The 23637-nt window shown below is 42.0% G+C and overlaps 1 protein-coding gene across 5 annotated transcripts; it reads left to right on the top strand.

Moving 5' to 3' along the window:
- The first annotated feature begins 333 nt into the window (after nt 1–333).
- Nucleotides 334–23607, top strand: CTNNB1 (catenin beta 1). Of its 5 annotated transcripts, none has more exons than XM_082479259.1 (16): nt 334–571; nt 14990–15050; nt 15547–15774; nt 15912–16165; nt 16255–16493; nt 16585–16786; nt 17120–17264; nt 17726–17829; nt 17918–18256; nt 18526–18684; nt 19674–19793; nt 19945–20095; nt 20186–20307; nt 21517–21577; nt 22330–22550; nt 22841–23607. In XM_082479259.1, the coding sequence occupies exons 2-15, from the start codon at nt 15038–15040 to the stop codon at nt 22536–22538; spliced, it is 2346 nt and encodes a 781-aa protein (XP_082335385.1). In that variant the 5' UTR covers nt 334–571; nt 14990–15037; the 3' UTR covers nt 22539–22550; nt 22841–23607. The 5 variants fall into 5 exon arrangements, with proteins under 5 accessions (XP_082335385.1, XP_082335388.1, XP_082335389.1 ...); XM_082479261.1 differs by lacking the exon at nt 334–571 and adding an exon at nt 1114–1133; XM_082479260.1 differs by lacking the exon at nt 334–571 and adding an exon at nt 6090–6130.
- The last annotated feature ends 30 nt before the right edge of the window (nt 23608–23637 follow it).

The following is a 23637-nucleotide window of genomic DNA, read 5'->3' as shown; positions in this document are numbered from 1 at the left end:
CCCCCCCGCTAGCCCGCCCCTCACGCCGTCGCCGCTCCCCTCCACCGCTTCGCCCCAGCCCTCCCTCGGCCCGCCCTGCCTCCCCCCGCCGCGCCGCCGCCGCCACGGCCTTCCCCCCGCTCGCTGCCGCTTCCCACCGCTGCCGCTCTCTGTCTCCCTCCGCCCTGGGAGCCGGGCACTATTTCTCCTCCCCCTGCCCTGTGCGCTGGGTGCCTGTGGAATGCTGCGCGCTGGGCCCGGCCGCGGCGGCAGGATACAGCCGAGCCCGCCGCTCACTATAAGAACCTCCTTGTGAGCGACGCCATTTTAAGCCTCTCGCTCGGTTCGGCGGTAGGAGCAGCAGTAGTGGCGGTGCTCAGGGAGAGGGGGGAACTAACACCGCCGCCCCTGTACGGCCGCAACCCGGGAGGCAGCGGCGGGGGCACCGCCGTCAGTGAAGAGCCGAGCGAGGAGGGAGAGGAGGCGGCGGCAGGGGAACAAGGAAGGAAAGACGGACCGGACCGGGATCGCCCGGGCGGCAGCAGCAGCAGCCGGAGCCCGGGGGGACCCTGCGCTCTCGCCTCCTTACGACGTTAGTGCCACTTTGTCCAGCGGGAACTTGGGGCAACCCCGGACCGGCCTCCCCTCCCTCAGCGGCCGCCGGTGCCCCCAGAGCGGGCGCTGCGTCCCGCGGCCGTTGGGGGGGGTCCAGGGTGTGCCCGGCGCTGAGGCGGGAAGGACGGGACTGGATGGGGAGGCGGGGGGCGCTGCCTGGGTGGGAGTAGGGGGAGGTGGGGGGGGAAGAGAGGCCGGGGGGGGGGAGGAGGAGGAGAGGGGACAGGAAAGGAGGAGAGGGCTCTTGTTTTTGGGAGGTCCGGACAGCTGCGTGGTTGCAGGAGGCGGCAGCTGCAGCTCCCGTGGTGTCTCTTGGGAAGCCGGTCCTGGGGCGAGGGGGTGGTTGCCCGGGTCTGCGGGAGGAGGCGAGGCGCTGCCGCCCGGCACTCCGTGGGGCTCTGCTCCCGGCTGCGCTTGCAACCGAGGGCAGAGTACTTTCCTGCCCCCCCTTCTATTTTTTTTTTTAAAGGGAGGGGAAGGTACTGACTCGCCGGTGGGCTGCAGACCACCGTCGGTGATAGGAGGGGGAAGAGAGCAGGGTACGGGTTTATTTTGTACCGAATGTAATTAACTAATCACGGTCGCCGCAGTCAGCGGGAGATAACTAATCTGTTGCCTTGTGGGTTCTCGGTCTTGGTTGCATGCATATTTGCTGGAGAGGTTATGCTTCTTCTGGGTGTCACTGAAATGAAGCTCCCCGGAGCTGGGAGCAATCAAATTAAGTTTTTAACACCCACGTTACCGGAGTCTTAAAGCGAATGACTCGGGCAGCGTGGGGGCTTGCATGCTGCAAGGGGAAGCGCCTGCTGCTTTCCGTGGCCCACTGGGGGGGGCGGGGGAACACACGATGGCGACTCCAGCCTCCCAAACTAACGCACTTCGGAGATGTGTGAAGCAACTTGCTGTTACTCCCAATAAGACACGGGGCACTTGTTTCTGATTTCCCGTGGAACAGGGAGCTCCAGCTGTGTGGTTTTCCGAAAAGCTTAGTTCAGCTGTCTTTTGTGCATGATCAGTTGCTCCTGAGACAGAGAGGTTTCTTAAATCTAGCAAAACCTTAAATTCTTCCCTAGCTAAAACTTGACTTAGGACATTGTGCTGCTTCTTTCTGAATCTCGCCTCCAAAACCTCTATTGAAGATTATTCCTTATGGTAAGAAAGGGTAGACTGTGAAGGTACTATGGGCGACTTGTGACTTTAGGAATTGCAGTGTTGATCTTTGCAATCAGCTCCTTCTTGATCTCTTTCTCATGGAGCAGCCATTGTTCTGACACTCTGTATATTCCAGACATCTGTGGTCCTCCCATCCCCCAAAGTATGCAAGTGGTGAATGGAAAGAGGCTGGGCTGGTATGCTGAGGTCGATGGAAGGAAATCAAGGAGGGGTTTTAGTAAAACAGGATCTTTATGTGCTGAGACTTTAGTAAAGGCAAAGACAAGAAAACTACCTGAAAGAGTATAGAGGTTTTCTTGATATTAAGTTCAGACACACCAGAGAGCAGCTTACCAATTATGATTTGGTTCCTGAATGACAAAAAGTTACTACTGCAAGGCTTTAAAACAGCACAAAAGGCAAAACTTACTGGTGTTTACTGGGCCAAGTTATAGTGTGAATTTCAGTAACTGACAGTCCAGGAATCTAATGTTAATCTCGCACTTTTAATAAAAAGGTGCTGACAGCTGCAGGTATGTGGCTACTGTGTCAATTGCCTAATGGCTGGTACTGTTAAAAATGAGGCTACTTACGTGTTCAGACAAGGCTTTAAGGCTCTCTAAATTCAGCATTCAGTATAAAACCATATTGAGTGTCTTGCCGTTCTGGGGTTGTTTTAAAGAAATGCCAAATTTGCTTGGCTATTAGTTCAGATATTTTCTGTTCAGGTTTAAACTGTTCTGTGTGGGAATGTTTATGTTGGTCTGTATGGCTGATCATTGCAAAGAGTCTAGGGGAGAAATAAGTAAAATCATGTTGATGGAAAGGACAATGCAATCCACAACAGCTTCTAAAAGCAAGGATTTAATACAAAGTAAAGCTTGATTGGGAAAAAGTCAGTTCTTCAAATGTTCTGTTACATCCCCAGTAAACCAAGCTTCCTTTTTCTTGCCTAAGCAATAAATAGCCTGGGCTTATTGCTTGATACATAGTCTTCTATGAACTGTAGCATTTTGCTATGACTATGTGGTGTGTCAGTAACTGGCTTATCAAATCTTGGCCATGAAACCTGGTTGCCCTTCAGACATACGGTAGAATGTATGAAATGGGTGTTGGTCTTTCATGACTTTCATGACATCACCAAAACCTCAAGTTTTAACTCTTCAGAACACAATACTTCAGAAAGTTGATTCAGATGTAAAGGCAACAAGTTAGTACTAGTGGCCTTCTAAACTAATTTTGCAGTGTTTTGAGGGGTAGAAAGGGAAGCGGCAAGAATGGGGCAGGAAACATTGCTATTGTAAGCTTCAGTCTCATAAACTAAAGTCTGAAACTCCTGGATAAGGATGTTTCTACAAAATATTGTCTAGTAGGCAGATTAGTGTGCAAATACAGCAGTAATCAGAATCACTCATGTTAATTCATAGATAAAGCTGGTAACGTGGGGGTTGTGGTGATCATGCAGTTGCTTGCGGCAAAACTTGTTCTGTGACTCTGGTAGACTGCATACCGTAGCAGGAAAATCAGGACTGACTTTACTTATCTTGAACATCATACTTCACGAAGCCTGATAAAACTTCGTGAGAAACTGTGCAGGCAGCTGGGACTTGCTCTTGGGTCCTCACAGCACACGGTGGCCAGCTCTGAGCCCCCTGCCTTGCTGGGTAACTGTGTGGTAAATTAGAAAGGGAACTGCATTAACTTTGCAAAATTCTGCAAACTCCTTGGCAGTAAGTATTGCCTGTGGCTTTTCTTGTCTCTTTAGATAAAATGATTATCCTGGTCAGATGGGCAGGGCAGTATTGCTGAGTTAAGCATTACAAGACTTGTTTTGGGGGTGCTTTGATGTTATGCACCAGCCAAATTGGTTAGACTTGCCAACATAAGGTAGCCTGACAGTGGTTAACTTTTAATATCAAATTTCTGGCACTGGATTCCAATGTAAAACTTGCTGTAGTCTGTGATCGGGCTTTAGTCCAAGAGGGTAATGTCTTAATATGCTAGTGTTGTGTGGCCTGTGTTGCCTCTCATAAGAAGAAAGGAGTCAGAAGAGTTTTTTGCACTGGCAGGTAACTTCAAGTGCAAGGGAGAGAACTAGTGGAAGTTCTATTCTGCTGTTTCTGTCTATATGGAACACCAAATTGTTAAGGTGAGCAGGTGAAATGCATACTTGTAGCTCAGCCTGCCCTCATGAATCTCTTAACTCTGATTTGATGTGAAAGCTAATGTGTCCTATGCTTTTGTTGCCTCGTGAAGTATGGGTGCAGATGTTGCTTTACAGCTTTCATTACAGAAGAACTTTTTGTTAATGTTCCAAGTTGCTTTAGGAAACAACGTACACTGGTTGAGTTAGTATTGCAGAAGTAAGGTACTCGCTCTGTTACTTAATACTAAATCAACTCTGGAGCCATGTTTAAGGAATAAATTAATTCCCTTAAAGGTTGAAAGAGTTAATTTAGTATTCTAGGTTGCTGATTTTAAAAAGGTAGTATGAGCTAGCTGGAAATAACTGGAGTTGGCAAATGCACAGTGTGCACTGTAAGTATATTTGCTGGAACTAGCATTTCTAGGCTGACTTACTGTGCTAAATAGACTTGTATAAATTGGAGAAGTTTGCCAACTCTGCAGCAACTGTAGCAAGTAGTTCTGTATTGTCCTGGCAACAATTCAGGTGCCCTCCAGTGGCCAGAAATCTTAACATGCTAAAGGTGCTGATAAATGCAGTTGCATTGTCAGTTTACTTTAATAAAAAGTTAGTTGAAGAAACATCTTATAGTGTCAGACTTCATTAGCATGTTCGTTGCTTAAGCAGTACTTTCTGGAGGGTCATCAGTATGTCTTATTGTAAATACACAGTTATTCTGACAAACAAGTGAAGGCAGCCACTTTCAGATCCATCAGTATTTCATTAGTGTCAGTGCAACTATGACTAATCACTCTGGTTTCTTAAACCATGGAGATTAATGTTTAACATCTACGTTCAGGGCTGGCTACATGGTTGCAGACTAGGAAGAAACTAGATTATGGTTAGATACTTACTGGTTTGGAAAGGAAACTGCTTGCTAAATTGTTGCTGTGTTTCACTGGAAATGGATGTTTTAAGCTCTCCATACACAGGAGGGATAGTTCCGTAACACAGTGGCTGTCAACCTTGTTAGTGATGTACGGAATCATGATAAATGACTGTAGAACCATTAAGTATCTTTTTGACACTGAAAACTAAGCGGGCAGGAAACCTGAGGGCTTGCAGTGGTTTGTTGCTGAACTGTATTAGTGTTAAATGCAATGCGGTATAATACTTGTCTGAGTTCTCATAGATTATCTCTAAATGGTCATGATGCAGCTTTTTGGCTTTTTATATGTGGCTAGGAAAAACTAGAGTGATGTTTGACCCTGACTACTGCCATCTCTATTATAGATGTCTTACTCGGTGAAAGTAGGGGCACATGGACCCAAAACTGTCGATCAGTGCAAGTTGATTAGGTGACTAATGCTGCCAAACTAAACCTTAGAAACACTAGCTCATCACCAACTGAGAAAGGCAGGAGTGTGCATAATATAGATACCTAACTGTGTCCTGCAAATGAGAGGTGGTAACTTTTAAAAGCAGTTTTATTACCACAGCTTAGAATGTTTTGCCCAGCCATGAAGAGATACTCAAACGTAATGAATGCTGTGTGAAACCCTAATTGGAAATGCTTGCTGGTGACCAAAAGATCTCTAAGTAAATCCACTGCTGAACGGAAGCAGCTTAGTAACTGTTTTGAGGTTACTTGCATGAGTTGGTGGTGCTTAGTTGGTCAAAACAATTAAGACATAAGAGTAATTGGGTTGATAATCTTGTTATGAACTTGAAACGGTCATACCAATCCTTTAATACTGAGCTTCAAACTGCTGTCAAAGGATTGATATGTACATTATGTGGAGAAGACTATTACTTTTGTTATGCATCCAGCTTGAGAACACCTGATTAGTAGTTGAAGCAGTTCCTCACATCTCTTAACATTTAAGATCATCATCAGCTCCTGTCTTGGACACTGAAGAAGGATATATAGGTACTTGAAACCAATCTTGCCTATTAATAAAGTGATAGATTTTGCTAGTGTTGCAGTATAATTGCCAGTGAAAAGCTCTCTTAAACCATTGCTTTCAAACATGCCCTCTGTCAGCTTGAGCACAGCTGCTGCTTATAGCTCATGGAAACAACCAGAGATTTTTATAGAAGACAAACACACACCCAGTGCAGAAAGTGTAGCTGTCTTTGAGAAGATCACTTTTGTTTTCTTTGCAGATCTTGTTAGAAGCTGCTGGTATACTTGCCCATGATTTTGAATATAAAGGAATGTGTTGACAGACCTCTTGCAACTCCTGAATGTTTCCCTAGGTAAAGTGCAAAATAATTGTGCTATGAATCCAAACACTGTAACTTCTCTGAAGTGACAAGATCCAGTGGTATGACATTTCAGATACTAGAGTATATAAGTGTGCTTTTAAGTAGCAGACTATAGGACTATGTGAAAAGGAGTGGTCTTTGCATTGATTAGTATGTCCAGCCACGTGACTCTGGCCAGCATCAAACAAAACTCTGTAGATGTAATAGATATAAGAAATTATGGTGGTAGGTGATTCCTACCTCGTACCTTTTGACATCTCTAGGTGTCCTGTCAGTATGTAATTTCCACTAAAGTTTCTTTAAAATGTCTGTCGTAAAGAGTAAAGTACTGTGCATCAAAGATATTGGAGAACCTTTATATGATATTGCCAGCTTCGTTTTTGGGGAGGCTTCCTGTCAGGTTCTAAAGTTTGAAAGTTCATCTCTTGGAACAGATAGTGCGGATCAGTGCCCAGGTGAACTTTATTACCTTTTTTTGTGTAACTTACCTGATGTGCTTGTTCTGAATGCTCCTTCAGGTTCTTATTGTTCTATTGACTAGTTATCGCAAGTATCTGTTGGCTGACAATGGCGCTCAGTCCAATGTTAATTGTTGCTTTATTGAAACTTCTAATGGGTTGCTTTTAAAAGGATGCTTAAACCTTAGTACCTGTGAAGACCCTGACTAATGACACAAGCTGTTAGTGCCTCTATGCTGTGTTAGTTGCTCAGAATAATGCTATGTTTCAGTGACATTTAATGCCTGCAGCTGAAAGATACCCATCTGGCAGTGAAAAAATCACAGTTTCTGATACATTTTGTGACCTGAACTTACCATCAGTGGCTAAAGTTGCTTTTCAGTGACTGATTGAAACTACCTATGTGCTGGGTGGCATTCTGTATTTAGGGTGAGCAAAACAAAATGTGGAGCTTGTTACGCTTACATTATAGTGTCAGCTGTACTTGAAACTTAATGAGTTGTCACAGCTGATCATTTGGCAAGCTGGCTAGGAAGTGTGATTATTCACTAGCCTGCTGTCACTTTTGGGAGGAAGGGGAGTGTAAAACAGGTGAGTGTTCTGTAGTAGCACAACACTTGTAGTGCTCCAGTCCTAATGGAAGTGTGGTAGAATGGAGTCTTACAGCTGTGTTGCAAAGTTCTTGTGGCCCCTTTCCCTCCCCTCTGCCATGTGTGTCTAAGGCTGCATGGATTCAAAGATAAGCCTCCTTTGCTGTCCTTGTAACCTGAGTCTTTCCTTCACTAGGCACGTTTTTGAGGAATAAATCTTTTAATACAGCTAACCCAGTGTTTAATTCTAGTCAAGACTACCAGATGCCTGCACTTCAGTTCCATTAAGCAGTTGTAATCAACTTTCTTAGAGAAGTCTATCAAGAACAGAAATATTTGCATGCTGTTTGCTTTAGGTAATGAGCATGTGGATAGAAACTTTACTCTGTGCTCTTAATTGGTCTAAGATTGCTGAGATGACTGAAAATAGACAGGCATGATACTTTATTTTGTGATGTGGCATCAAATGAACTCTTAACGAAACAAAACTTATAAAAGCCAGTGTAGGGAGGCTCTTCTATCTTTGTTATGGTTAGGAATTTTTAGATACCTTCTAAGGCAGAATATACAAAGGCTGAAAAGCCAGAACAATTGACATAACAGCAAACTGGGATGTCCGAAGGAAAAAAGAAATAATGAAGTAGAAATGAAGCTGCAAAAAACAGGGGCTGAAAGCAGAGGTAACTTGTGGTGAGCATTGGCAGATGTGTGCATGCGATGCCAAATACCCCTCTTCCACTTTAATTCTTTGGATTATCTGAGGTAGTCTGTTGCCTCTTTCAGCATGTATTAAGGATATTTAAAGCTTGGAAGTTACAACCTGTTAACCTTTGAGAAAGGTCAGTTAGGCAGATGCTATTCAGGTTTCTTAATTTCCTAATGTTTGATAGGAGAAGCAGACTTCCAGGTTGTGCTTTTAAGAGATTCTAAAGAGCAGCTAAGATTTGTATATTCTGGGTTCAGACGCAAACTTAACTGTGATCTGATTAGCTAAATCTAAAATAGAACACGTCGTTTACAAGGCATCTTCTACCTTTCTGAAGGCATCAGTAGAATGCATTGTCTGAAGTATTCTAGCCAGGATAAAACCAAGCTGGATGGTTAACATAGGATACTGACTTTATCACAGGAGTTTATCACTTAATTAGTGGCTGGAGGGAACAATGTTAAATGTCACTTAAGGAAATGACCAGAGTAGTTTTGTCATGAGTTAAAGTTTATGGATGAGTTTGTTCTGTTGCAGTCTAGGATCAGTAAGCTGGATTTCAGTGTGGGTGTGTGCTGTGGCATGCTGGGTAAGATTCCTGTCACTGTTGGTAGCTCTTAGTTTTCAGTAGAACTAGTGAAATAATTGAGGACGTCTTAGGACAACTTTACAGTAATGCTGTTCTATCTCTTGTCATGACAAGAGGCTAAAGATGAGTGTTTCTATCATCTAACCTTAAAGAAGATAGAAATGTTTTAGAGCTGTGAAAACCCATGGTATCTGGTATAGATAATAAGGTAAGCCTTTACTGTCTCCAAAAATATCTGTGGTCCATTGATTTGTTTAATGTGATAATTTACAGTCCTAAAACATTATTTGTGAGCCAGTTTTCAATGAGTTTCATAGCAGTTTTTGTCCACCCAGGTCCTTAAACTGCTGGTGTGAAGAAGGATTTGCAAAATTGAATTTCTTAATCCAGAAGTCACTACTGATGAGTGACTAATTTGATAATAATCAAGGCCCTCTAATGCTTATATATAAGTTTAATTTCAAAATAATCTCCACTCACTGTGGACAGCTGTTTCTTACAGAGCTGACAGAGTAACTGTGGACTGCAAATGCTGCTACTTGGATAGAATATGGGAATCCTGTTCAGTACTTGTTTTGTGGATATGGAATGTATTTAAGGAAAACTGTTGTACTTAATCCTGTATGGTACCTTTGTACAAGAAAAATTAAATTTTTTTTTTAAAAAAATACAAGTCTTCAGAATGAAACTCAAGCATGTTACCTGTTCCTACTTTTAAATAAAGTATATTTTGTTCACTGTGCAGAAAAATTGTAAACCCCAACTGTCATTCCTACAGCAAGCTTCTAAAATCCCTTAATACACACAACACTGAACTTGTACTTTCAGGACTTCTTAATAATCTTACAGAAGGATCTGATACATGAAGGGCCTCCAAAATTACCTACAAAGCATACCTTACCCCAGAGCTCAATAGAAGCCAGATAAAAATCCTCAAAGTGAAGTTTTGGTTGGAATATCTGGGAGGACATCGGAGAAGAGGACTTGATCCCCTTTTGGATAAGGACTAACTAGAAGTTTGAGACATTTGTTGTAAAAATTCTGGAACTTGTTTAACCTTTGAAGATATAAAATGAAAATTTTCTAAATTGACACCTACAAGGCAAATGACAATCTTTTTAACTTCCCAGGTTATCTCCCTCCTTAATACAAAACTAGAATTGTCTAAGTTAGAAACAATGCAAATACCCTGCATTGTTACTTTCCACAAGTACTATCCTTATTTTCATTGGTGGATATGCAATCTATAAAAAAGTACTTATAGGTCACCTGTAACTTTTCCATCCTTTTCTTCCTCTCACATTGTAGCTGTGATGTCTTCAGCAAGACTAAGACTTTTGGCTTTTCCTTTTTTTTTTTTTTTTTTTTTTTTAAAAAAAAAAGTCAGTATAAACTGATTGTAGGCTTCCCTGTTTGAAGGAAGAAAAATAACAACTTCTAGGCTTACTGTTTAGTGCTGTTCCTAATGAATATTAAAGCAACTATCTCAGCAACTATCCTAATGAATATTAAAGTAACTATCTCAGCTGGATCATGTCTTCATAAGACTAAAAGCAGTAGAAATAGTCTTGCTTGTTGCAAGAGTGCTTATAGCTGTGGGTAAGGTTAGACCAAAAATCGCTGAAGGAGACAGGTCAGCCACTCATGCCTGAAAGAGCTTATACACCCTGAAAGCTTCTTTGATGTTTTCCACTATCAGTATTGTCTTATTGTCATGTCTGTCTGTCTGCCCGCCCCCCCCCCCCCCCCCCCCCCCCCCCCCCCGATTCCTTTACTAGAAAACAGAATAACTTCCAGGATAAGATCAAAGGGATTTTTTTTGTTTAAAAATCTTTAATCACATGTATTTCCTACATCTCCACTTGAAAACTAAGGTTAATTAGGGAGCTTCTGATACGTTAAGTTCTTACATTTCTGTTCTTGGGTCAAAGGGATGAGTGCTATAGTTATCTGGTGTTACTAGTTGTGGAACTGATGTTGCCTGTATATTTTGGCAGGCAGCTACATGAAACAAGACCAGTTATAAAATTAGACCCGAAGAACGCTTCCAGTAACACCTTGGTAGTGGTTGCAATAACTTCTGAGTACTTGGAGAAAAGCTGTTTTTCAGCGCATGTACTTCCCTTCACTTGTGTGTAGATGATCAATGTTTTTAACTGCTGTAACTGTCACAAGATTAAGATCTGCTTGTTCTATGTAAGAAAATGTGTCATTCAGCACTGATGGTTAATTTAAACATGCAGTTGCTTGGACTGTTGTAGATGAGGCATAGAGAAACATGAAAACATGGTCTATAGACATGTTCCCTTTAAATAGATCATGGTGATTTGGATGTGTCAGCCTTCATTTCTCATACTAGGTTTAGCAACATGATGCTCTCAAGCAAAAGATTTCTGGAAGACTTGTGAAGTTTAAGTTTAACTTGCTTTAGGAAGGGGAGGGGAACAGTCAGGTGTAATCTGAGTCAATCTTAATGAAGGGATTCTCTTAATCTTAAAGTAGTAACCTTGAAAGAAGATGGATACGTTTTTATTTAACACAAGCTGCAAATATGAGCTGTTTCACAGGCTAACAAAATGGCTTAGCTGACAATGAAAATGGGTTTATCTTGGACAAACTGCAGCAGAGGTGCAAATGTGCTGTAGTCTTGGTATACCGGGCAGGTAAATGTCATGCTGATATTCACCCCCCTAAATAGCCATTCTCATAGTTCTTGTCTTCTGTAAGACAGAGCAGAAGTAAACAATTCACTGTGCTCTGTGTCCTAATGGAGTTTTAACAGCTTTAGAACAAAAACTATCTAGCTTTTACTGAAGCTCTTCAGAATTATTGTTCAGATTTGAGAAACGCTGTAGGCTTGTTGACTTCCTTGGCATGTGCCTAACTCTTCTCCAAAATCAGAAGTTAATATGTAAGTTTTTTATTACCATCAAAATACTCCTTCTCTTTGAAAACCAGGCAATTTGAATTGTACTCTGGAGTAACTTCAAATTATTAGCTCATAAACCTGCCAAGTTTACAGAACTGTTTTTCTCAGTTTTTTAGAATTCAAATGCACGGTTGGGACTGATGGTACACAGTACAGTCTAGTGCAATGTCTTGTATTGCTGTTCACATGAGGAATTTAATAAATATTTAAAAAAAAAAAAAAAACAACCTCCATTTAAACCCAAAGGTGATGATGCTTGCTAAATGAGTGGATAGTGTCATGGGGGAGGAGGAGGTTTTCAAGACATTAACAGTCCCATAACTCCTGGCAGTACATCCATATGAACTTCTGCATAACAGGGCACTTACCAAAATTCAAACTTGAATTCTGAGTGCCAGGTAGTCTTTAAAAATAGGAAGGCTTACAGAAGCTTGAAGTTATGTTTGAGTTTGTTTGTAAAGTATAGTGAGCCCTTCTGCATCTTCCTGATGGTAAAGATCAGCATTACTGACCATGACAATGTAATGTCACTAGTCATATGTCCTCCAATAAATTTGAATAGGAGCTTGATTTAAAGGAGCTGGTATATGGTTCATGGTTGAAGACTACAAGCTTAATTATCCTAGCAGGGTTTCGTGGCTTTTGTGGTTGTTTCTTTTGTCTTCACTCGTCCACCACCTCATCCCCACCCTGTGTATATCGATCCAGTTTCTGTCAGGAAAATGAACAGCGTAAACATCTGTACCTAGTCTGGGGTTGTTGCTCCCTTTGTAAATGTAGCAGGTAACCTTGTCAGTTACACACCAGAAAACAAGTCAGCAGTTTACCCTCTTGTAAAATAAGAAGAGAATGGGAAGGGAAATATGGGAGAATGTTCAGTTACAGAAACCCTAAAACCAAACAGAACGTACCCTTTTTCCCTGGCTACTTTTAGGCTGCAGTTATTTTGAACTCTTAGGATGAAAACCAATTTCCTCATCTAAATAAAAAACTGGTACCTGGAATTGCTGGGGGGTTTTAGGTGTGTGAAATGCAGATTAGGATGTTAGAAACTTCAGGTGCAGGTCGCAGGTTGATCTAAGGTAAGCATTTCAAAGACTGCATATCTGACTGAGGGCAGTTCTGAACACTTAATTCAGTATTCTTCTTTCCTATATTGTAGATGTTCTTCAGCTTTATTTTGGAATAGTGTTGCAGTTCAGTGGCTAGTCTGGTCTGTTGGATTGTACCAAATAGTACAGCTACTTTCCTGATCTCTTCAGGCTGCTGAAATTGAAATAACCATTTCAGAGTGCAGTTGCTGTAAGCCAGTTGCCTTTATTTGTGCAGAATTCAATAGTGGAAGAAAATTATAAAAGTTTTTCCAAGCTCCGCATTGCATATTTGAATCTGAGTTGGTAGTAACTATCTCAAAGCATAGTCAATACTGGCTGGTGCATCTATCTACCAGTATGTTAACTTCAAACCTAGTTTGGTGATTGTTTTTATTAGCGGCTTCCTGATAGGAGGAGACAAGAAAGGTTACAATAAAAATAGATCTTCTTTTGTGCTAAGCATATTGTGAATTGTATGCAGCAGCTAGGTCTTGCCCAGTTTTCTGTTGGAAATGTCACATTTGACTTACAGTGAGGACCAGGGGGAACAAAGACACAAATTTTACTACAGTGCTATTCCACTTTCTGTTTGGAAGGTATTAGTGGGGCTGACAAAGTAATGCATGAGACCTGCGGGGAGCTATCAAGCTTTTGTATAGGCACTTCCTCCAACTTAGCCACTCAGGGGAATTTCTGTATTAGTGGTGGACTGACAGGATGACTTAGTTTTTCCTTCCCCTTACCACTGCTACTCCCAAACTCCTAACTGCATTTTGGGAGAATGCAGTGTTCAAGGAACTGGAAAAAAAAAACAGTTGTATTGTGAGTGTATCCTCCATGCAGAGAGTGAGGACTAGACTGATTTGGCCAGTCTCTTCCTGGCTATGGAGTAGGACCGGTTTGGGGACCTAAGCGTTTCCAACTGCATAGCAGAGTACTTACTGTATGTTGTGTTATGTCTTAAATCAGCTCAATGCTGGTTATCTGCTGCAGATGCAGATCTACTGTCCATTTTAAAAGAGCCAGGGAAGGGTTGCTGCCAAAAGTTGTGGGAGTGCAGAGTCAGAACAAACCAGTGGCATTTGTACAGCAAAGTAACGAGTTTGCTCAGGAGCTGCTGGAGTACCCTGCAGCTGGCTCAGAGACAGTGAAATATAAGCTTGCCTCAGAGTTGCCTAACCTATTCAGTGAGACTTTTAAAACTGCAGGCCTGTCTTCTGATTAATTATGATTTTCTAAAAGCTACTCCTGAAGGAAACTCTTAAACTGGAAAATCAGTCTTTACCCAAATACAGTGTCAAATGGACTTTGTTCTCCTGACACAATACTGCAAACCTGTCCTTTAAAGAGATTAGTGGCTTGCCTTTACTTCATTGTCTAGGAATGTTTTGATCAGCATAGCTTTAACACCTAACTGCATACTGAAAGCTGATTGCTGGAAGAGATGGTTTTGCTCACTGCACTAGTTACCACTACAAATGTTTCTGCTTGGCTAGCTCCCAGAATAGGCTGTCACCAGCTCTCTGTCTGTGCTGAAAACAGTGCTGGACTGTGGGGGGAAGGGGAGCAAATGAAATAAAAGTATGACAGCTTGAGTGACCCGTTGTGAAGCTGTAGCTTCAGGTTTCTCTTTCTGGGTTAGTGAAGAGATGGATACAGATTTATGGCACAAATACTTCTGTACTACTTGGTGATATCAAATGGAGGTGCGTATTGAAGATTTTGATAGAGAATTTGATCATATTTCAGCCTCCTGCCCCCAGTTACTTGGCTTTCTCAAAAAAAAAAAAAAAAGGGAAGTTAGTTTGGTGACTTAATGTATGCAACTAAAGGAGAGCATTTGTTTATCAAGCTGGTTCAATTTTCAGTTTAACTTCAAGGAAGAGTATTTTGTGTAGCAAGAAACCTTTCTTCTAGTGGTACAGGAAAGGAGTAAAGGAGGAGGTTCAAGTATTATAACTCTTTAGTCTTTGTACCACTGAAATAATAGCTGCTTGCCTGAAATGGTCATTTCGGCTTTCCCTGCAAAAATCCATGTTGTAGCTCTGTATCAAACAGTTTTGCTAGTATCTTAAGAGTAGCTGTCTTCGAGGGAAATGAGGAAGCCTGACATTTAGCCCTTGTCTTTGTGGCTTGTCCAAGCTGTCCAGTCCATTTAAGGTCTGGACTTCATCTTGTGCAAGAATAGAGAAGTAAAAAATGGCTCTATCATGGTCAGTCTTCAATTCTTTTTCTTTTGCAGCTTTAAGGGGAGAATATATCTTACGTATAGTCTGCCAGAAAAAGCCTGGGTGATACATCTCATTCTTTAGCCTCTCTGTCTATGGGGGTTTGCTAATTAGCATTTGAATATACTCACTGAAGTAATGAAATGGCAAGATGTGTGAAGTCTTAGTTTGCAATTCTAGTGTTCTAATATGAATTTCTGTTTTACTACCTCTGATTAGTGTTTAATATTAAAGTTCTAACCTTCCTCTTTTTTAGGGTCTCTGAAAGGTAGCAGGAAAGAGTTCTGGGAACACAACAAGCAACATGGCAACCCAAGGTATATAATGCATCACAATTTCTATTATTAGAATCTACCAGTTCAAATAAGGAGCAGTTAAATTGGCTCCTTACTCCCCTTTTAACTTAAAGTCACTTGGATTGAATAATGTCTGCTCTACTACAGTAATTAATACCTTACCACTGGAACTCAAACCTGCAAACAAGTTTGTCATTGTAAGCATTTTGGGTCTCTTGAGTATAATCAAGTACCTGATCATGGTATGCGGAAAAGGGAACCTTTAAGCAGTTGACTAAGACAGTCACAATAGCAGTGATTGCTCTGCCTGTTAGTTGGGTTTATAGATGTCTGCATTGGTTTGACATAAAGCCTCAGTTTAAAACTGCTGTCTCGCGTCCAGTGCTACCTCTGCTGGGTTGAGATAGTTGTTTATAACAGTTTATTTTCGTTTAAAATCTGTGTCATCTCTTGAAGAATTAATACATGCTGGAGTAATTGAACTAAACTTAATTGTTCAACAATGATTTTTTTACAGCTGACTTGATGGAGTTGGATATGGCAATGGAGCCAGACAGAAAAGCAGCAGTCAGTCACTGGCAGCAACAATCATATCTGGACTCTGGTATCCATTCCGGTGCCACAACAACCGCTCCCTCCTTGAGTGGCAAGGGAAATCCTGAAGAGGAAGATGTGGACACGACACAAGTCCTGTACGAGTGGGAGCAGGGATTCTCTCAGTCCTTTACCCAGGAGCAAGTTGCTGGTAAGGCCTTTTCTATTACACTGGTTTGCGTAGACACACAGCTTAACAATGCAGAAACCTAAATGCTGGATTATTACAGATCTAGAAGATGAGCTTTTTGTTCCTAGTTTGAGGTAATGACTCACCTTGTTTTTCAGATATTGATGGCCAGTATGCAATGACTAGAGCTCAGAGAGTGCGTGCAGCTATGTTCCCTGAAACACTGGATGAAGGAATGCAAATCCCATCCACACAATTTGATGCTGCTCATCCAACTAATGTGCAACGCCTGGCTGAGCCATCCCAGATGTTAAAACATGCTGTTGTTAATTTGATAAACTATCAAGATGATGCTGAACTTGCAACTCGCGCAATCCCAGAACTGACCAAACTGTTGAACGATGAGGACCAGGTAAGCATTTTCTTTGCCTCAGTGTAGCTTGCCTGTGGGGCTTATTCAATGGCCTTAAAACTAAAAGCTTTCTTGAAATACTTCTGTAGGTGGTGGTGAACAAAGCTGCGGTTATGGTTCATCAGTTATCCAAAAAAGAAGCGTCTCGCCATGCTATTATGCGATCTCCTCAAATGGTATCTGCTATCGTACGTACCATGCAAAATACAAACGATGTGGAAACAGCCCGTTGTACTGCAGGTACACTACACAACCTCTCACATCACCGTGAAGGCTTGTTGGCAATCTTCAAATCAGGAGGCATCCCTGCTTTGGTTAAAATGCTTGGGTATGTGGACTACTAAGACAGTACTTGTGAGGTTTTTTTTTCAGTTGGTTCTGGTCGGTGCAGGTACTCACGAGGCTTTTTTCTTCTGTAGGTCCCCAGTGGACTCTGTGCTGTTCTATGCCATTACAACTCTTCACAATCTCCTGTTACATCAGGAGGGAGCCAAAATGGCTGTCCGTCTAGCTGGTGGGCTGCAGAAAATGGTTGCCTTGCTCAACAAGACAAATGTCAAATTCTTGGCCATCACAACGGACTGCCTTCAGATTTTAGCGTATGGCAATCAAGAAAGTAAGGTAAGTGCCTCTGCTATTGAAGCACTTAAAATGAGCAAGCTTGCTATGAATGGCCTAACAGTTCCTGTGTACTGACCTTCTTATTCTGAATCTTCAGCCATGTTGGGTTTTTGCCAGTCACTTCTGACCTTGCAAGAGGTGAGGGGTGCAGGATTTTTTTTGCGGAATTGCAGTCATGCTTATAGCGAGACTACAAAACTTGCAGACCTGACCAGCAGGTGTGAACAGTATTTTAGAGATCTGTAACCTCTGATGGGTGTAAGCCAGCAACAATTACTTCCTACTGACATGCATGGGAACTGACAGGTAAATGTTATTTTTGCTGTCTTTCAGCTGATTATTCTGGCAAGTGGTGGACCCCAGGCTCTAGTAAACATAATGAGGACCTATACTTATGAGAAACTATTGTGGACCACAAGTAGGGTGCTGAAGGTGTTGTCAGTCTGCTCCAGCAACAAACCTGCTATTGTTGAAGCTGGTAAGTACCTTGTACCCATGATAACTTGAAAAGCTATACGGTATTGCAGGATCAGTACATTGCATGCAAGAACAGAAGCTGCCAGCATAAAAACTTGAACTTGGATTGGTCCTTCAGTCCATAATTAGTTTTGGACGCCTTTAGTATACAGAAACATCAAAGGTAGCCTGTTTTAAGTAAGCATGCTATGTTGTTAGCTGGATAGCTTAGTGCCTTGAGTGTTGTCAGAATGGTCCCCTTAGAGCGTGCATAGATTTAAAAGGTCAAGTGTCACAAAAAGAATCTCAGGGTTTTCTTCTATGTGATGATGGGTATATATAGCCTAGCTATATTATGATACTAATGCCAAGAAAGATCCAGAAGCTTGTGAGATACGCACTGAGACTTTAAGGAAGCAAAGGACCTCACTGTTCACCGGATGAGCATCTGAGTAATGGTGTCAAATCTGTACCATCTTCTAGGTGGGATGCAAGCTTTGGGACTCCACCTCACAGATCCAAGCCAGCGTCTTGTCCAGAACTGTCTCTGGACTCTGAGAAATCTGTCAGATGCTGCAACAAAGCAGGTAAATGGCTCTTCTAAGGATCAGGATCAAAAGCCAGTGTAGTGGAAGAGGAGAGACACTAAATTTTTCTTCCCTCTTTTTTTTGCAGGAGGGAATGGAAGGTCTTCTAGGAACTCTTGTTCAGCTTTTAGGATCAGATGATATTAATGTTGTGACTTGTGCTGCTGGCATCCTTTCTAACCTTACCTGCAACAATTACAAGAACAAGATGATGGTGTGCCAGGTTGGTGGCATTGAGGCTCTTGTGCGCACAGTTCTTCGGGCTGGAGACAGGGAAGACATCACAGAACCTGCTATTTGTGCGCTCCGTCACCTCACCAGCAGACATCAAGAAGCTGAGATGGCTCAAAATGCAGTACGTCTCCATTATGGACTCCCAGTGGTGGTTAAACTGTTGCACCCACCATCACACTGGCCTTTGATCAAGGTAAATAATAGTTAACAGCTTTCCGTGCTGAAAACTGGTGCTTTTTAAAATGCAACTTTAACTGTGAAAAAGTGTTTCCAAGGTGTTGGGGAATGGAAGTTGTCTGATGGGGAAGTTGCTTCAATCGGGCAACTTGGCACGTGTTGTCTCTTAAGAGATTCAAGCATTTGGGATCAACTGTTTAAAAAAAAAAAAAAAGAAAAAGAAACTGCTAAAAGCAAGTGCACCCATCATGCTCATTTATTCCTCACCTCCTTTCTTGATTGCAGGCTACTGTTGGCTTGATCCGCAATCTTGCTCTCTGTCCTGCAAACCACGCCCCGCTGCGTGAACAAGGTGCTATTCCAAGGCTAGTTCAGTTGCTGGTTAGAGCACATCAAGATACCCAGCGACGTACTTCTATGGGTGGGACACAACAGCAGTTTGTGGTAAGTGGCCACCACTAACTAAAGTTCTGTGTAAAACTTGTCTCTGAAATTCCTCATTTGTCAGTGTGCCTCAGTCATGTATTGTTTGGTCTACATAGCTGTTGTCTTATCGTTTTCTCTAATTGATATTATTCTCTTGGCATGCTCATAATTCTATCTCAGCAGACCTGAAGCTTTTCTTTAACTAACTAACTAAAAATGCCCAAATCTTGGTTCTTATTTTACTTTGACCACTTAATTCTGAATGCTGTAGATAATGGAAATACTGGTTTTGCCTACTCTGGCAAGGCAAGTAGTCCTCTACCAGGAAACCAGAACCGCCTCATCCTTCTCAAAAGTATGGGTTTAAGAATGCTATCAATCACAGCTTATTGTCTATTTTCAAGGGTGCTTAGAGCTGTAAAAGTACTGAGAAGTTATACGGGCTCCATACTCGTTTCCTGTTTAGGTACCAGGTTGGCGTGGCAAGATCAGTCTTGATTTTTTTTTTTTTTTTTTTTTTTCCCCCCCGTTAAACACAACAACAAACCGGAGTTTGCCTTAGCATGGTCAAATGGAAGCAATACCTACTAGTACAGCAGTGTAGTTAATACTTGCAAAGGGAGGAGGGGGCCTCTTTGTTACTGATAACCACTGTTTCAAACTTAGTAAACTGCCAAGCTCATTCAGCTTGGGGAAGAAAAGCCAGTGTTGTCAGATACGAAGTTTATAATGAACTGCTATAAAAATGAGAACACTGGGAGGAGTTCCACTGAGATGCTTCACTTACTGAATTCAGTTGGATTAAACTGGGCTGACTCCTAGCAGGGATGTTAAGTTCGAAGGTCAACAGTAGATAGTGGATATGAACCCTGTTAGGTGAGGAGGGTGTGTGCTGGGGAGAAGTTTTGGTTGATTTGTTGACAGGGTGATGAGCTTTTTGACAGTCATTTTAGAAGACACTGCGCAATATCTCAGCTTCAAAAAATGCCTTTTCTTTCCCTAACTAGGAAGGTGTGCGTATGGAAGAAATTGTCGAGGGCTGCACTGGAGCCCTGCATATTCTTGCACGCGATGTTCATAATCGAATCGTAATCAGGGGTCTAAATACCATTCCACTATTTGTGCAGGTAAGTAAGAGCTCAAGACGATGCTGTAGTACATACTAGAAAAACGAGTAAAATGGCTGTTACGCTTCCTTAGTAGAACTGCTAAGTCAGATTGCGCTGAAGAGTTTGTTTCAAGCAGAAGAGCTGAAGAAAGCCTGTGTTTTGGTTGCAGTTGTTGTACTCTCCCATTGAGAACATCCAGAGAGTAGCTGCAGGTGTACTTTGTGAACTGGCTCAAGACAAGGAAGCCGCTGAAGCAATTGAAGCTGAGGGTGCAACTGCCCCTTTAACAGAACTGCTTCATTCTAGGAATGAGGGTGTTGGTAAGTGAACTTAAAAGATAGGTTTCACACTGTGTTAGAAAAGTTGCTAGGAGAGTCAATCGCTACTAAAATCACTCTTCCTTTTGATAGCAACATATGCAGCTGCAGTGCTGTTCAGAATGTCTGAGGACAAACCACAAGACTATAAGAAGCGACTTTCGGTTGAATTGACAAGTTCTCTGTTCCGGACTGAGCCAATGGCTTGGAATGAGGTGAGTTGTGTCTTTGTATTAATGGTTCCTTAGGGAGACCTTGCTTCCAAGTCCTCCCTCTTTCCAGTAGTGAAGTGTAGACGCCATCAGTGATAAGGCCCAGCTTTATACGTGGCTGTATCTTCTTCACTCTCCTCTACACATTGAGGTTTAGTGAACCTGTGGCAATCAGCCTTAAAGCTGCTTCTTCCCTTGCAGCTAGGAAGAGTCCAATCTCTACTGCTGCTAAAGTTTATCATTCTCATTATGTTCATTAGTGTGCAAAGCTATATAGAAGAACTTCGTACATTTCTGTGCTGCTTCTCAGAAGCTAATGAACTCAAATGAATGCAAAAACTGAGGCATGAGGGAAGCATAAACATAAAGCATATCCTGTGAGGCTTCTGTCAAGCAAATGATGTAGGACTAATAATCTTGGGGTGGGGATGCAACTAGTGTTCTTAGAAATGAGCTTTCAGACTTGTATATGTTTGCACGCTGATGATAACACACTGCCTTTTTTTCATACTTTAAAGGGCTACACAGTTAATTGAGACTGAAAACAAGCTGGGGCGGGGTGAGGGGGGTAGAGGGAAGGTTTCACTAAGTCTCTGTCTTCCCCCAGATTCTTACGATTCAGGAGCCTTGCTTCTCTTACCTTGTATGTATTTACTAAATTAAGGACAGTAGCCCTTGATTTGTACTATTTCAGTGCTTACTTTTCTGTTTTCCCAAAATCTGTATTTACTGCAGTAATGTGAAAAAAAAGCTAAAATGGAGTATCTCTTTGAGACTGGAGTTATGCAATTACACTACAGACAGGCCAATTGCTTCTGTAATTGGACAAACTGGGGGAGGTCCCTTCAGAACTCTTAAAAGCTCTATTGCTGGCTTGGGAATCTCTGACCAGCTGACTTGCAGGAGTTGGGCAGGTGTACCTGAGGAGGAGTGTTCCTAGACCTGCCTCATCTTTTCCATTCCCAAACAGAACCCTCCTTCCACTGATCTTTGGATTCCTATGCCTAAATCTGGCTGTTATATATTGGATACAGATGCTTGGATAAAAAAGGATTTCATGTTCACGGAAGTACCATGCTGCAGTGCTCACTGCAGAGGAGTTGCTAAACAGGGATCTGGGGCAACCTTCAAAACTTCTTAAAGTCAGAATTACTAGTGGTGGCCCAAAGACCTGACATTAAAAGTGTTCTGTAACTTTTTGTGTGCATCTAGACAGCAGATCTCGGACTTGATATTGGTGCCCAGGGAGAACCTCTTGGATACCGCCCAGATGGTATGTCTCCTCCATTCCCCTTGACTAAACTTAAGTTGGATGAAGTCAAGTCATAGATTTTAAAGGAGAACTGCAAATGAGTGAAGAGTGAGTTACTCTTCAGCAAGGTATCGCAAACTGACAGGCAGATGGGGAACTGCCAGTTCAAATAACCAGTTTCTGCAACATCCCTGGCAGCACTGAAATGGGAGCTGTGTGAATGGGCAAAACTGGTGTCTCTTGTCTGAGTCTTGTGGGAGAATCTCCCGCTGAGCTGTTGTTTCCAGAAATCTTTTAAATCCTTTACAAATGGACTTGACAATTCCAATAGTGCAGTTTTTCTTTAAAACAAAAGCTGGTATTGAATGTATTAGCCTGTAAGTGTCTATAGACTTGAATGTAAGCCTCTCCCTAAGGGTTCTAAGCTATTTTTGACTAGTCTTTCAGAAGCAAGTCTACAGTCTTGGAGCCTGGTTTTGCTGCAGTATTGTTGAATTTTAGTACTGTTGATTGTGCAGACTAATGGCTTGGCTGGAATCTGCTCGTGCTTCTGACTGCAGTGTGCTTTGTCTGCAGAATTGTACTGGAAGGCTGTTTCGAACAATGGAATAGCCATTAAGGGCAGGCACCAGATTGTTTTGAACTTGGCCGAACTAGAAAAAAATTAGATGGCTACAAAGATCTTCTCACACACTGATACTTGCAGCTTCTGATGCATCTAACATCTGTTAACATTATGCTTTTTTTCCCTCTGCCACCTTTAACTTTCTTAGATCCTAGCTACCGTTCTTTCCACTCTGGCGGATACGGTCAGGATGCCTTGGGTATGGACCCTATGATGGAACATGAAATGGGTGGCCACCACCCTGGTGCTGACTACCCAGTTGATGGTCTGCCAGATCTTGGCCATGCCCAGGACCTTATGGATGGGCTGCCTCCAGGTGACAGTAATCAGTTGGCCTGGTTCGATACTGACCTGTAAATCATCCTTTAGGTAAGAAGCTCCAACCTTGAATTTAAAAACAAAACAAAAAGAGGAAAAACAGATGACTGGCATGAGGACTTGGTTGGCAGGGAGGGATTGGCTCAATTGGGTCCCAGTGTGCCAGAATGCTGCATCAACGCTCTGGAGACACACAATGAGTACACTCCAAACTGACTTCTGCCGTGAAGTGTGGAAGTAATTAACTGTAATGTCTTGCGCACTGGCTTCATGCGGTTTTAATGTGTGCAAACAGCCCTTTGCTCAGGAACACTGACACCTGTTTTTTTTTCTCTCTGCAGCTGTATCATCTGAATGAACTTGCATTGATTGGCCTGTAGAGTTGCTGAGAGGGCTCGAGGGGTGGGCTAGTATCTCAGAAAGTGCCTGACACACTAACCAAGCTGAGTTTCCTATGGGAACAATTGAAGTAAACTTTTTGTTCTGGTCCTTTTTGGTCGAGGAGTAATAATACAAATGGATTTTGGGAGTGATTCAAGAAACGAAGAATGCACAAGAATGAATTGCAAGATGGAATTTATCAAACCCTAGCCTTGCTTGTTAAAAATTTATTATTTTTTTTAAATCTCTGTAATGGTACTGACCTTGCTTGCTTTGGAAGTAGCCTTTCTTTTCGCAGTAATTGTCGTTAGTTTTTTTTAAAGTCTCTCGTAGTATTAAGTTATAGTGAATATGCTACAGCAGTTTCTAATTTTTAAGGATTGAGTAAAGGTGTAGAACACTAATTCATAATCGCTCTAACTGTATTCTGAATAAAGTGTAACATTGTGTAGCCTTTTTGTATAAAAAACTAGACAAATAGAAATGGTCCAATTAGTTTCCTTTTTAATATGCTTAAAATAAGCAGGTGGATCTATTTCATGTTTTTGATCAAAAACTTTATCTGGGATATGTCTGGGTAGGGGCCAGTAAGAACTGTTTATTTGGAACCTTGTATTGGACAGTTTACCAGTTGCCTTTTATCCCAAAGTTATTGTAGCCTGCTGTGATACAGATGCTTCATGAGAAAAATGCAGTTATAAAATGGTTCAAAATTAAAGTAAACTTAATTCGCTCTGTGTCAAATTATTTCAGATCA

Source organism: Vanellus vanellus, assembly GCF_965231255.1.
Source record: "Vanellus vanellus genome assembly, chromosome: 2".
NCBI lineage: Eukaryota > Metazoa > Chordata > Aves > Charadriiformes > Charadriidae > Vanellus > Vanellus vanellus.
Note: the sequence above shows the minus strand (reverse complement) of the source record. Positions and strands in the feature narration are given on the sequence as shown.

Bases quoted from the DNA above. Each gene is read 5' to 3' on its own strand.
- CTNNB1 (XM_082479259.1), top strand. The intron at 17,265-17,725 runs GTAAGTACCTTG...ACCATCTTCTAG, and splicing joins ACCTGCTATTGTTGAAGCTG to GTGGGATGCAAGCTTTGGGA. The intron at 18,257-18,525 runs GTAAATAATAGT...TCTTGATTGCAG, and splicing joins CACACTGGCCTTTGATCAAG to GCTACTGTTGGCTTGATCCG.